The 16,089-nt window shown below is 37.8% G+C and overlaps 1 protein-coding gene across 3 annotated transcripts in view; it reads left to right on the top strand.

Annotated features, from left to right (window-relative positions):
* LOC123517171 (28S ribosomal protein S23, mitochondrial-like) overlaps positions 1 to 15,261 on the top strand; it is a 102,879-nt gene extending 87,618 nt beyond the window's left edge. For all 3 annotated transcript variants that reach the window (XM_045277159.1, XM_045277161.1, XM_045277160.1), the window contains 2 exons: positions 1,771 to 1,932; positions 15,009 to 15,261. In XM_045277159.1, coding sequence (XP_045133094.1) covers positions 1,771 to 1,932; positions 15,009 to 15,246 — 400 coding nt within the window. In that variant the 3' untranslated portion in view covers positions 15,247 to 15,261. The remainder of the gene's footprint in view (positions 1 to 1,770; positions 1,933 to 15,008) is intronic.
* The last annotated feature ends 828 nt before the right edge of the window (positions 15,262 to 16,089 follow it).

Genomic DNA, 16,089 nt, shown 5'->3' with positions numbered 1-16,089 from the left:
TGCTGGATTTTCTCTTCTTTCCAAATTTCCTCTGCTTTCCTCCTCAGTTTTAGGAGCATGCCTGGTGGATACATTAACCTTTTGAATGCTTCCACGATGTATGCGCACTCATCGTGTAAGAATTCATCACTGCACACTCTGAAGGCACGTAAGAAGAACCCTATTACTATGCCTGATTTGGTTTTCATATCGTGCCGTGAAAAGAAGTGGACAAAATCATCCTTGTTAGTGGGTTTTCTGTATACAGAAAATATCGCTCTTTCATTTTTTCGGTGAATCACGGTATCTAGAAACGGCAACACACCATTAACTTCCTCCTCCACTGTAAACTGTATGTGCTCATTTACTTCGTTGAGCTTACAGAGTTTGTTTGAAAAACCAAATCAGGCATAGTAATAGGGTTCTTCTTACGTGCCTTCAGAGTGTGCAGTGATGAATTCTTACACGATGAGTGCGCATACATCGTGGAAGCATTCAAAAGGTTAATGTATCCACCAGGCATGCTCCTAAAACTGAGGAGGAAAGCAGAGGAAATTTGGAAAAGAAGAGAAAATCCAGCAAGAAGGGAAGAGGATTTTCTGGTCGTGCCGTACTCGAAGAGGACGGCACCGTATCCCGTCACTCGCGAGGACTGGCCTGAGGATAATCCACTGCGCGGGGAAGAAAACAAAGGACATCGTTACCAACAACCCTCCACGAGCAGAAAACGAGGACAGCGTTATCTACAAGATACCGTGCAGTGGATGTTCGTGCCTTATATTGGCGAAACAGGCGAGGACTGAAGAAGAGGATATACGAACATAAAATGACATGCGCCACCACAGGACCTCTAACTCGCTAGTGGTGCACGCCGGGACAAAGGCCACCTACCAAACTGGGTAGGAGCGACGACCCTACGCAAAGGATTAAAGAAGAGGATAGGAAAACAGTCGAGGCAGCTTACATCACCACAGAGGAGGAAACCACAAACCACAGGGAAGGATTTGTCTGCTATCGGCGCGCGCAGCTCACCATCTCAGCTACTGGGAGGCCACCTGAAGAGACCAATCAGCGCACTCCACTTTCCAGCGCACCGCGACGTGATCCACTTGTACTATATATATACTGCTTTGCCTACAGGCCTGTCATTCTCTCTGAAGAAGCCCTATGGGCGAAACGTTGGAGAAATAAAATACTCCTGCTACTCCTGAGTTTCTTTCCATCACCCACCAACCCATATATATATATATATATATATATATACATACAGTCAACCCTCAGCTATCGCGGTTTCAGCTATCGCATTTTATTGCTATCACGCACCCATGAAAAGCTGCTAAAATTTCATTATCGTGACCTCAGATGTCGTGGGATATCTGAGCGCTCATTGGCCAAAACCGTCTTCCCGCCAAGATGAAACACAGTCTCTGTACAGTAAATACAATGAGCTGATATAATTTTTTTTTATGTTATAACCTTGACATGTTTTAATTGGTACCAGTGGATTATACAGTAATTAAAAAAAAGGTAAAAATATGAGGGACATTAGGAGTAAAATTTGTGGTTGCAGCACCAATAACAATTTTCACCATTACTTGTTCAATTCGGCTATCGCGTTATTGGCTATGGCGCGGCTATTTCAGCCCCAATTGGGCACGATAGCCGAGGGTTAAGTGTGTATATATATATATATATATATATATATATATATATATATATACTTTTTTTTTGTTTGTTTGTTTGTTTGTTTGTTTGTTTAATTGTTTATTAATTTATTTATTTATGTTTCAGGGCAACAGGACTACTGAAATCTGGTGCAGTGAAGCCACAAGACAAGCCACTGTGGTATGATGTTTATGAAGCTTTCCCTCCAAGATACGAGCCTCATTATGATAGATCACATATCAGAAAGGAAATCAAGCAAATCTTTTATCCAGAAGATGTCATTAGGGGGTATGTAAAGTAGATGGCTTATTTAGAAACCTAATTTTTACTTAGTTATGCCTTGGCACAGACTTTATATACACAGCCTTTTCATTACTTTATATACTGTAATTCCTTTTTGTATAAATTGAGGTCAATAGATCAGATATTTAGGCAAAAAAATTGTTAATCAACTTCCTTCGAGAATTCAGGCATCTGGCCAAAAGCATCTCCAATAACTTTGCTTCTTCGTCTTTCCCTTCTTTTTTTCATCTGGATGGCACCACTGCCATCTCATCTATTTCTAAAGCTGAACTCTTCTCAAACCAATGCTGAAAACTCTATATCTTGGATGATTCTGGGTGTGCCCTTCCCTCTCCTCCCCACTTTGAGTTTTTTTCATGGCACCAATTAGATTTTTTTGCAATGATGATCTCCATGACCCCACAGGCCTAAACCTTAGGAAGGCTTATGGACCTGACTGAGTCCCTCCTATTTTTCTCAAGAACTATGCAATTGTGCTTGCACCTTGCCGGGTCAGTCTCTTTCAACTATGTCTATTGACTTTTCCTTCCTGCTGGAAGTTTGCCTACATTCAGTCTGTTCCTAAAAAGGATAACTTTTATAATCTTTCAAACTACCTCCCTATAGCTTTTATCTCTTGCTTATCTTAAGTTTTGAATCTATCTTCAATAAGAGGATTTTCAAACATCACTTCACAATCTTCTATCAGAACACTAGTATGGCTTCTGTCAAGGCAGCTCTACTGGTGATCTTTTGGCTCTCCTTACTGAGTCTTGGTCATCTTTTTCAAGAGATTTTGGTGAAACCTTTGCTGTTTCATTTGACAATCAAAAACTTTTAATAGTCTGGCACAAAGCTTTGATCTCTTAACTACTGTCCTGCAGCTTCTATTCTTCTCTCTGTAACTTCATCCCAAGTTTCCTTTTTGACCATTCCATTACTGCTGTGCTAGATGTCCACTATTGTTATCCTGAATCTATTAACAGTGATCTTCCTCAGGATTCTGTCTTGTCGCCCTGTGCCTTCCTATTATTCATCAATGATCTAAAGCTTACACCTTGTCCTCTCCATTTCTACACTGATGATATCATCCTACACTTTTCAGGTCTTTTCAGAGATAACTAAGACTTCAGAAAGTAAAGAGATCATGCAGGGATGCCAAAGAATACCTGACTTTTCATCTCTAAGATTTCTGATTGGGCAGAGAAAACCTGGTTAGGTTCAGTGCCTCAATAACTTAATTTCTCCATTTTTTTACTTGACACATCCTTCCAGACAACTATCTTTTCTTCAATGACACAACTCTCTCCCTCTTCTACACTGAATATCCTTGGTCTTTCCTTTACATATAATTTAAACTGGAAACTTCACATCTCATCTCTAGCTAAAACAGCTTCTTCAAAGCTAGATGTTCTAAGTCATCTCCATCAGTTTTTTCATCCCCCACCATTTGCCATCTTTGTATAAGGGCTTTATCTGCACATGTTTGGGGGTACTCTTGTATATATATATATATATATATATATATATATATATATATATATATATATATATATATATATATATATATATATATATATATATATATATATATATATATATATATATATATATATATATAATATATATATATATATATATATATATATATATATATATATATATATATATATCAATCGCCGAAAGTGATGGCGCAGCATGTTTTTTTCGCTTCGTAACAAAAGCAAAATAGAAAGAAAGTTATTTTCATGGTATTTATCTTTCCTCTAGTACTTGGTTGGGTTACCATGCCTCTTCAGGCAACTCTGTAAACATTTTGGAACAGATAAAGCCAGGTTTTGTAGGAATGAAGGCTCCAGGTTTTCCCAAATCTCCTGGATGTGGTTGACAAGTTTGTCCACTGTGGAGGTGTCACGGCCATGTAAGCGGCGCTTTATCAAACTCCAGATGTTCTCTATCGGGTTTAAATCAGGGCTATTACCTGGCCAATCTTTGATGTATTCAATGTGGACCCAGTCAAACCAATTTTTGATCAATTTGGCGGTGTGAGCTGGTGCACCGTCTTGCATAAATATTTCACTGTTGCATTTAGTGAAACAGTCCTCAAGGTGTTCGGCAAGAACTCAAGATAGCGATCTTTGTTAATAGTGACATTTTTTTGGCAACACTACCAATGTCCCAGTGCCATGATACCCAAATGCTCCCCATACCATAACATTTGCTGGGTGTTTTACAGTTCCCTCAGTGTACTTAGGGAGGTAAGGATCTGAGCCAGGACGTAGCCTAACTTTCCCTCCTCGGTTGCCAGTCACTGTAAAAGTTGTCTCATCAGACCAGAGAACTGTTTTCCACTTCTCTGGATCCCATGCTAAATGTTTACGGCAAAACAACTGCCTTTTCTTCTTTTGTACTGCTGTTAAAATGGGTTTCTTTCGTGGTGCATGATACCGGAATTTTAGGTCATCACGAAGGCGTTTCTGAATTGTTCGCACTGAGACTTCCTGAAGGAGCCTAGGGTTCTTTTCCTTGAGTTCTTTGGCACTGATGCGTGGTTCATTGTCCACTTGACGCTTCAGTATCTTCAGGGTCCTCGTAAATGTGACACGAGGCCTCCCAGTCCTCTTCTTCTCAGAAGGCGGCGGGACACTCCCTCCCACATTTTTTCGTCCAACGCTGCACACTACGAAGTGTAACACCCGTGATAGCAGCAATTTCTTTATTTCCTTTTCCTACTTGGCTCAGGGTACTTATAGCTGCAATTTGATCTTTTGTCAGCTCCTTCCTTGGCCCCATTACTACGCACAAGATAGGTTAGCAATGCAAACTTTGTAAGAAAAAAACACGTGGTGCAACATAAACAGTCAGACATACCCAGCCCGTATGAAGTAATGCCTCACACTGAGACGGTTACACTTCATCAGCTGCTCAAGGTCACGTGTATGAGCCCACTATTTACGCACCAACAAAATCGGCGGATTTGATCCTTGTTGCTAGGGGGTGGTTTGATTCCCGCCAAAAATTATGGCGCGGGACGTTTCGCGCCATCACTTTGGCGCTGACTGTATATATATATATATATATATATATATATATATATATATATATATATATATATATATATATATATATATATATATATATATATATATATATATATATATATATATATATATATATATATATATATATATATATATATATATATATATATATATATATATATATATATATATATATATATATATATATATATATATATATATATATATATATATATATATATATATATATATATATATATATATATATATATATATATATATACAGGCAACCCCTGTTTAACGAAGGTTCACACAACGAAATTTCGCTACAATGAAAGTTTCATTTTAGTACCATTTGCTCGTTTAACGAACACCAAACTCACTTTAACGAAATTTTATCCAGGTAATTTTTTCCAAGTTTGTAAGCCCCGCCGTATCACGCAAGCTGACAGGCTTTTGAATACACCAGAAGCTGCCGATACTAAGGCCTGCCTCAGGATAAATCCTGGGACACCTGTAGAATTAAGATCAAGATGAAGATCAAGCCTCTCGTGGACAATTCGCGCACCACTCGCTTCCCTGTTCTAAACATAACAGCGTCAGCAACAGCTCGTCTTCCCTCGCTCAACTTACCACCAAAACGCCCTGCAATGTGGTCTAGCATTCATAAGAAGACCAGGAAGTCTCTTAATCTCAAAGTGAAGGTGGATATTATTCACAGACACGAGAGACGAGAAAACTATAGCATTGCTGGCCACCATCTTGACTCCATCTACTGTGTTTACTATTTTTCAGTCAGTAGACTCTATTAAGAAGGCTGGTGAGATTGTATCTTCCTTGCAAGCTAAAAGAACCACCTGAACTCGTGACTCTACATTGGATAAAATGGAAAGCCTTGTGGAAATGTGGTACATAAGTTTTGTATGTGATACAGTGATGCGCCCTTTGTTTACATTCCACCGGTTAGTGTCTTTCCCGTTTCACTCTCTCTCCCCTCATAAATTTAAGATCATCAACATTATAAAGTTACATACATAAGTTAGGTTATACTAATACAATACTTTTTCTCATATATATATATGAACGACATGCCAGAGGGAGTGAACGGCTACATAAATCTGTTTGCGGACAATGCGAAACTGTGCAGAGTCATAAAACAAACAAAAAGAGGATTGTGAAATACTGCAGGAAGGCTTAAAACAAGATTGGAAATGGAGTAAAAAATGGGAAATGGAACTCAATGTGGACAAAAGCCATGTTATGGAAATGGGAAAAAGTGAAAGACGACCAGTGGGAATCTATAAGGTGGGAGATGGAGTAGAACTAGAAAAAGTAGAAAAGGAAAAGGACTTAGGAGTGACAATGGAAGAAAACAATCAACCGGTAAGCCATATTGATAAAATTTTCAGAGACATAATTTGCTAAGGAATATTGGATTAGCATTTCACTACATGGACAAAGAAATGATGAAGAAATTGATAAGTACTAAAATAAGACCTAGATTGGAATATGCAGGAGTTGTGTGGATCCCCCATAAAAAGAATCACATAAGGAAATTAGAGACTACAAAAAATGGCTAAAAGAATGGTTCCAGAATTTGAAGGGATGACATATGAGGAGAGACTAAAAGCTATGGATCTACCAACCCTGGAACAGAGAAGAGAGAGAGGGGATCTGATACAAGTTTATAAATTGATTAACGGAATGGATCAAGTGGATAATGAGAAACTAATCCTGAGAGAAGAATATGACATTAGAAGCACAAGATCACATAGTAAGTAACTAAGGAAGGGAAGATGTCTGAGAGATGTTAAAAAATATAGTTTCCTGCAAAGATGTGTTGAGACTTGGAACAGTTTGAGTGAGGAAGTGGTGTTAGCAACGAGTGTGCATAGTTTTAAAGAGAAATTGGATAAGGGTAGATATGGAGACGGGGCCACACGAGCATAAAGCCCAGGCCCTGTAAAACTACAACTAGGTAAATACAATTAGGTAAATACACACACACACACACAGCCGTGCCATCGTTGAGTGCGGGAGTTCTGAAGACAGCTTGTCTTCAACTGAGGACGAGGGAAAAGGAGCAATTACCTATAGTGTTTACAGGGCCCGGGTATCTCTATAGGGTGTAATTAGTGTCGTGTCGGTGTCTTGCTCTGAAAAAGTGCAGAAAATAGTCCATTTTCAAATGAAAATGGAAAATAGTCCCTAACTGGAGACTGTCGGCAATGTTTTTGTATTGGATGAAACAGCTGGGGGTAACATGACGTCGACACCTAGAAGCAGGAGGGATTTTGAGGGATTTGTGACCACTCCAAGTGGATTAAACAAATTGGACATGGATTCAAGAATTCAAGCCTTAGAGAGTAAATTTGTCAATATTAGATCTATAGAAGAGAAGTTAGATAGAGTTATAGTGGAGAATAATTATACCTTCAAAAAAGAAATCTGCATGCTAATGAAAGAGAACAAGGAATTACTGAAAGAGAGAGTGGAAATGGAAAAAGAAAATCAGCATCTAAGTAAACAATGTGACGAAATGAAGGCTAAACTACTTGAAATGGAAAAGAAAATATCCGAAGGTGACTTAAGGAAGGAGGAGTGCCTCAACCTAATTGATGCTAGAATGAAGGAAGTGAAACATGAAAATGAAGAAGTACAGAAGTCCTTCAAAGAGATAATGAAAAAGCAAGAAGAAGAAAATAAAGTGATTACACAGAGTGAAATGGTTAATGCTTTGAAGGAAAATGAGTATGTGGTGAGAGATATTGCTGAAAAGAAAAAATGTGTGATTAACAGGTTTAAGAGAGGAAACTAACAGGAATTGGCAAGACAGGAGAGATAAGGAAAATGACAGAATAAAGTTTTTACTGAATAAGATCTCCGAGGAGGACGAATGCTTATATGCTGAAATAAAGGAAAGTGTGAGACTAGGAGCTTATGAAGAAGGCAAGAGTAGACCATTAAAATTGAAATTAAAGTCTCTAGTGGCAGCTGAGGTCTTACTGAAGAGGGCCTGGAAACTTAAAGACTATGAGGAAACCAAAATAATTTACATAAGAAGAAATATGACACAGGAGGAAAGAATGAAAATGAGAGAGCTTGTAACTGAAGTGAGAGAGAAGAATGAGGAAAGAACCGAGGAGGAAAAGACCAAGTTTTTTTGGAGGATGAGAAATGGGAAGCTGAAGAAGTGGTGGATAAAACAGATGGAATAGACAGTACACAGACTGAAACATGGAAGAAAGAGATTAGGAATGGAATTCAAGTGACTTACACGAATATAGATAGATTTCTGTCTAAGAGGCTAGAATGTATGGATTACCTAAGAAACAGTGAACCGGACATAATGTGTGTGGTGGAAACAAAGTTAAGGCTGGAAATAAAGCTAGATTGGTTTGATGTAAAACACTACAAAGTATGGAGAAATGATAGAAAAAATAAAGGAGGTGGTGGTATAATGGTTTTTACTAAAAAAGATCTGATAGTGAAGGAGGTGAACTTTAGTAAGGGAAATGAGGAAGTGATAAGTATGCTTATAACAGATGGTAAGAGGGACATTAATATTATAACAGTATACATACCACCCAGAACCAGTGCTTGGGAATATGAACAGTATCAAATGGTGATGAGAAATACTCTAGACAGAATAAAACAGGAACTCACCAGAAAGGATAGAGTGATGATAGTCAGAGACTTTAACTGTGAGGAAATAGTGTGGGAAGACTACAAAGTGGTGAATGGTGGTGAGTGGGCAGAGGAATTGTTAAACGTAGCAACAAATAACTTGATGACACAGTGGGTGAGATCACCAACAAGGTGGTGCAGGGGACAGGATGTTGCAGCGAGGTTGGATTTGGTATTCACCAGGGGCATCTCCCTAAAAGAGGAAATTGAACATGAATGTCCCTTGGGGAAAAGTGACCATGATGTCCTAAGATTTGAGCTGGATACGAATTAAGCACGAATAAGATTGTGGAGTACAAGGAGGAAAAATTAAATTATGTCAGGGCAAATTATAACCATATAAGAGAGTTCTTTAATGAAATTGACTGGTCTGTGGTATACCAGGAAAGGATATGCAATTGAAATATGATAAATTTATGGATTTATATAACTGTGCTGTGAAGAAGTTTGTGCCATATCACAGAATAAGGACTTTAAATAATAAACAGTGGTTTAATAGAAATTGTGAAGAAGCAAAAAGAACAAAGAAAAGGCATGGAAGAAACTTAAGAAAAACAATGAAGTATTATCAAGAGAAGTCTACAAAACAGCAAGGAATAGATATGTTGAAGTAAGGAGAACAGCACAAAAGAAATATGAACAGAGAGTGGTGGAAAACTGTGATAGTGACCCCAAAATGTTTTACAAATTCATAAATGGAAAATTAAATAAAAGGGAGGCATTAGAAAAAGTTTGGGAAGAAGTATATGAGGATGCTAGAGATATAGCTGAAATATTGAACAACAACTTTTGCAAAGTGTTTACAAAGGAGGAACATTTTACTGGAGAAAGGCCTACAGAAATAAAGCAAATGCACGACATCATGGTTACTAAAGAAGATATAAGGAAAATTATAAGTAACTTGGTTATTAATAAATCAATGGGGCCTGATGGCATATCTGGGAGGTTGCTAAAGAATGTAAGGATCAATTGTTGAACCCCATATTTGATATTGTGGAAACCTCCATACGAACAGGAATAGTCCCGAAAGAGTGGAAAAGAGCTGACATTGTGCCTATATATAAGAATGGAAGTAGAATGGAACCGTTAAATTACAGACCAGTATCGTTGACTAGTATATTGTGCAAGGTATGTGAAGAAGTAATTAAAGCTAAGTGGAGTGAGTATCTAGAAAGTGAAAACATCCTGAGTGAAAGGCATTTTGGTTTCAGAAAAGGAAGATCGTGCATATCCAATTTATTATGTTTTTATTCAAGAGTGACTGATATACTACAACATAAGAGGGGGATGGGTGGATGCTATTTACCAGGACTTGAGAAAGGCCTTTGATAAAGTGCCACACAATAGACTGATGTGGAAACTAAAGAAGATTGGAGGAGTAAGTGATAAACTAGCAAAATGGATGGAAAATTACTTAGTGGGAAGATAAATGCGAACAGTGATGAAAGGAAAAAAGTCAGAGTGGAAAAAGGTAACCAGTGGAGTTCCACAAGGGTCAGTGCTTGGTCCCATCATGTTTTTGATTTATGTTAATGATATGCCAGTAGGAATAGACAGTTACATGAATATGTTTGTGAATGATACTAAAATTATGAGGAGAGTGAAGAATGTGGAAGATTGTAACAAGCTACAGGAAGATCTTGATAAAATATATGAGTGGAGTAAAGAGTGGCAGATGGAATTTAATATAAACAAGAGCCATGTTATGAAAATGGGAAGAAGTAGATACAGACCAAACAAGGATTACAGGCTGGGAGATGAGAAAATTGAAGAGACCAATGAGGAGAAAGACTTAGGAGTAAGTGTGCAAAACACTCTGTCACCGGAGAAACATATAAACAAGATATTTGGGAAAACATATAATATGCTTCAAAATATTGGTCTTGCATTCCACTACCTAGATGAAGGAATGATGAAGAAGATATTATGTACCTTAATAAGACCCCAGTTAGAATATGCAGCTTGCGTCTGGTCACCACACATGAAGAAAAATGTGAAGAAGGTGGAAAGGGTACAGAGGCTGGCAACAAGGATGGTACCAGTACTCAGGGAGTTAGACTATGAGGAAAGACTGAGGAAGCTGGGGCTGACCACATTAGAAGAGAGAAGAACAAGAGGAGACATGATAACTATGTATAAATTGGTGAACAAGATTGACATATTGGACAGAGAATTGATTAAGGTGACCACAAGTAATCATCTCCGAGGACATGGAAAAAACTAATAAAAGACATCTGTTTAAATGACGTGAGAAAGTACAGTTTCCCTCATCATAGTATTGATAAGTGGAATAAACTGAGCAGTGATGTCGTTGATGCGGTGTGTGTCAATCAGATGAAAGAGAGATATGACAGGAGTAGACAAGGAGACAGGACACAGGACACAGAGAGCTTAGCTCGGGCCCTGTAGTACACAAATAGGTAAATACACACATATATATCTACATGCTACCCAAGCTTTGTTTTGCACAGTTTAAGTGCTTCTTTGCTTAACAGCATAGTGAGGGATCACTGTATATTATTTATCATTGTTATTTGTTTGAAGATTACTTTATTTTTTTCATAAAATACCATGATAATTTACTTGTATATGATATTTGTCTGGTGTGGAACAGATTAATTAGATTTTCATTTTTTTCAATGGGGAATTTTCTTTTAAGATATGATCTTACCATGATACGAGCTATGTTATGGAAATAATTAAATTTGTAACCTGAGATGTGACTGTACTACATCTTAAGTACGTATACCCAACCTCATGGTGGCATCTTACAACTTGATGTCATGGCTGACAGTTGGCGCCAGATCAACTGATTGAACTAGGACCAGGATACCATGTCTTAAGTTTTATTGGGAGTTTGTTTCTTCTATTTAGCAGTGGGTCACAACTTTCGACTTACTCCAGGTACCTACTGTATTTGACAGCATGTAGGACGCACTGGTATGCAAGATGCAACCCCCCGTCACTTCAGTAGGTCAAATTGAGAAAAAAATCTTTAGTGTTTTTAAGCATATAGTGTTGAAAGCAGTCTAGCAACACATTATACTAGCTGAAAATATGGTCAATTCACAGTTTCACCCAACCATGAAATCTGGTATGTGGCTTATGTTTTTCTGTTGAAAAATGTAGTAGAATGATTGATGGTATATGTGATTTCCGCCACAGATGAATATTTTTCAATTTATGATTGCTTTTTAACCCTTAAAGTATGGAGGGGTTGATTTACTTTCTGTCTGTTACAGCGGGGAAAAATCACACTTGTCAAAAATGCTAAAATTATTTTTTCCTTATAATAAAAAAAACAAGCATACTTCTTTGTGTTATTCTGAGTACAATGATGTAGTTTTCAACATGTTATGACCTCTGAGAGCAAAGTTATTGCATATCAAAAAATTCTCCCCGAACCCATGGCAGAACCCGCCACTAAGAAATGCCCCCCAAGCACCAATAACAGCACGCTCTCTCTCTCTCTCTCTCTCTCTCTCTCTCTCTCTCTCTCTCTCTCTCTCTCTCTCTCTCTCTCTCTCTCTCTCTCTCTCTCTCTCTCTCTCTCTCTCTCTCTCTCTCTCTCTCTCTCTCTCTCTCTCTCTCTTTCGGGCATTTGAATTTGATGTAAAAGTAGGAACTTTTGCACTTTCATGTCAAGAAAATACAAACTCAGATATATAAAATGATGTGCAAAACAGGAAAAGAAAGAGAAACCACATATTATAAGTACAGGTAACTCAATTTATGTGGTAGATGCGTTACAAGAGGCATCGCGTATATCAAAATTTGCATAAAACAAACATTTAATTCTCATAAGAAACAATAGATAATAGGGAGGATGTGGGATGTGCTCCAAAAAAATTCATACAAAATACTCTATTTATTTGGCTAAATTAACATGTTTTTATTATTTACCATTGTAAATACTAGAAGTGTATTTAAAGTAAAGGGAAAAACAAGAAATAATAAGAGAAAGCAAAAAATGATAAGAGAAAACAACAAAACAAAGAATACATAAACACAACACTCACTGCGTCACTGCCTTCACCACTCACACCACAGTCAGTCACTATCTTCCTCTGAGCTTTTCAACTTTATCAAAAATCCACTTATCAAAAATAACCCCACATGCAGAAGTTGAAGGATGTTTTGGGGCCATCTTGGTGAATTATAGGTAGATTGAAGGGATTCCATCTGTACTCAGTGGTGGCAGACTGCAAATGAGGCACGAGAAGAGGAAAGAGCAGCGGAACTCCCACCTATCGGCCAGCTGCGGAACTCTCTGGCGCACAGTTTGAAATTGTGTCTGGCACTCAGTTTGAAAATGCGGTTAGACCAAATTGCGTATAAGCAAACCGATCGCGGAAATTAAATTAATCATAATATTTTTTTGGTCGTGTAATAACAAAAACACGTAAATTAAACATGCGTAAATCGAGTTATCTGTATTGTGGATTTCAATAATAATTGGAATCTGGCAACTCTTATTAGCAATGGGATTCACGTGACTTGGCCAACAAGCACAGTCCTGTAGAGGCAACCATGGGTGACACTCACCAGCACATTGCTCATGGGGAGTATGTGAGGAGATTTATGAATGTCGCTGTGAGGTTTGGTCTCTGTCTCCCAGATCACTATCAGAATCACTAGTGGAGTCTTCACTTTCTTCTGTCTCAATAAAAAATCACTGGCTTCATTTTCGTCACTGTCCTCAATGTCATTACCGAGTAACACTGATATAACATCACTCAGGGTACTGTTTCCTCCCTCTGGGTCACGGGGGTTGCCAGGTGTCGCCACAAAATGGGAAAAGATGACTTTTTGCGATGGAACAAATGTCTCAAGGCTCAAGGAGACGAGCGAGAAAAGATGCCAGATACCTTCACTTGCCCCAGGACCATTAGTGATGGGGAGAGATTCAAATGTTTAGCGCAAAAAAATCATGGTTCCTGGAACGATCCCCGCCTCTCCGCACGCAACGCTACAATCGTCCTGAAACGATCACCATATGATAAGGGTTAAACTCCACCTTATGCCTACCTCTCATTCCCAACAATCTTAGGGGATCTATGGAAAATGGGGTTTTAGGTGAAGGAGCATTAAATGAAGTAATGTAAATTGCAAAAGAGGTTTGAAATTTAAAAAATCAAAAAATCTCTGAAAATGCTTTGATAATGGGGACAGCAGGTGGACATGTTGGCCCAGCAGTTGGATTGTTTACATCAAGCAGTGCTGCCAGTGCAACACTTTCAGTTGTATCCATTACACCACAGCCCACAAGGGATATTAAACAAAACCCAGCCTTAAAACCAAGCAATGTCATCCTCAAGTTATGGCCTGTGTGGGGCATGGCAACAAATGTCATGTTTACATTTCCTTGTTTTTCATTTGTTTTTGCTGTTGCCAGACATGTATAAATTTTTCAGTAGGTGGTGGTCTAAAAACCCTTGCTGCAGCTCTATTACCATGCTCCATGGAATAATCTACCACTTGTAGTTTGTGGGAGATTGTGTAGCTCAATGTTTTTTCCTCCTACTGCCATAACATTGAAGGTGTTGATGTGTTTTGTTATGATCAGACTGGATCAGATGTAGAGTTGAGGGGTGGCCTTTGCAACAACGTCCATGATATCATTTTCTCTTTAGTTGTTGCTGGTTTATTTATTTTTTCTTTTCTTTTTCACAAGCAACTTTTATCTATTTTTTTTTTTTTTTTTTTTTTTTTTTCACTATTAACTTTATGATCATAAACTTGCTGTTACTCACCACCATCAGATGGCATTGAGTCAGGGTTCTGACTGATTATATGATATTTATAGACATGCGTCACAGCCTCATAGGTTAGATTGCTTTAATTTTTGCATAAATTAATTTTTAAAGTAACAATACTGGTAATAATAACAATACCAGCAATAAAATAATTATGCATGCAGTTATGGTAGGGAGATGTACTGATCTTGAGTTAGGTTAGTGAGCATCAGGGAGAAGATAAGCCTGCAGGAAGCCTCAATTTCACATATTAGATTCAGGGCGATTTTTTATCCAAACTTTTAGGAAAAGGGTGTGTCCTATATACCGATAAATACGGTAATTACTGCTAGGTGACCATGTGTGACACTGAAAGAAGACTGCTGAACCTTTACACCTGACCTGGGATTGAAACCTGGGCCCTTCTGATTGTGAATCAGGCATGCTAATCACTTCACCACCAGGCACTGGAAATACCATGCTTTTGATAGTACCTAAGTATTATGAACATGTTTACTGTTCACTTAACACTGATTGTTTTTAATTCCTGTAATATTCTTATTTGTTTTGTTAATCTATTCATTTTAATTTTTAAATTCTATTAATTTCCTTTTCCCAGGAAATTCTACAGAAAGTATGGCTCTCCAGGAATCATCAATCTTTCTGAAACAAATGCTCGATCCTCATTGTGTCAGTTGTTTGTGGCTGAGTACAAACACCTGGAAGCAGACAGCACCCTTACAGAAGACAGACTTATGGAAGAAGCTGCATTGGCTCTTGAGACTAGTGGATTTTACTTGGATCATTTTCAACATCCTCAAAAGGCTGATGTAAGATTGCATGTTATTTTTTCCTAGAATTCTACTTCACTTAAACTGCTTGTATCTTGCTAGCAATATAAAACTTTGTACAGTAATCTCACATAAGTTGAACCAATTAGAAGGAAGGCCACATTGAGTTTTTTTTTTTTTTTTTTTTTTTCTACTGAGAGTTGGAATGGTCATGTAATGCATCCAGCAACAGCATTTTCGGCTTCTAACTTACATGAAAGATACAGCTTTGCCCTTAGAAGCCATGGTAGAATTATAAAGGCTGAAGACACTGTCACATGCTTGCTAAGTCAGCCCAGACACATCCTCAAATGACTTCAATGATGTAAGAGCTATCATGAGTACTTGCCAGTATATTAGCCATATGGATTCTAATTGCTTCATCAAAGAGCAAAATATGCTGACTGATGAATTATGGATATTATGTCGTGATCCGAGCTGTTGCATGACGTTACACAAATTCTCTAGCTACTGGTTACAAACAGTCTAAGGTTTTTTCTATTTTTAATTAACAAAAATAATATCTATACATAAGATGTTCGATACAGTGCCGGCAAATAACAATCACAACTCCTTCTGTTGCCTTCTCCACTGCAAATCACTACAATTTTCCTGACAAATATCCATAAGAATTACTTTAATATCGTACATATTCTCACATCAGAACGGATTCCACCTCAGCGTCATCCACTATATCTTCATAACGTATTACATCTGAACACTGTGCTGTATTTATCAGTAAATCTCATATGTAGTATGTACAATATTTCCCCTTTTCAACCAGCTACCGGTATATAAGAATGACCTTGACTTGGTACATGAATGTAAACAACCAATATGACGTACCACCAAATATATTACCATACACCT

Source organism: Portunus trituberculatus, chromosome 41 (assembly GCF_017591435.1).
Source record: "Portunus trituberculatus isolate SZX2019 chromosome 41, ASM1759143v1, whole genome shotgun sequence".
NCBI lineage: Eukaryota > Metazoa > Arthropoda > Malacostraca > Decapoda > Portunidae > Portunus > Portunus trituberculatus.
Note: the sequence above shows the minus strand (reverse complement) of the source record. Positions and strands in the feature narration are given on the sequence as shown.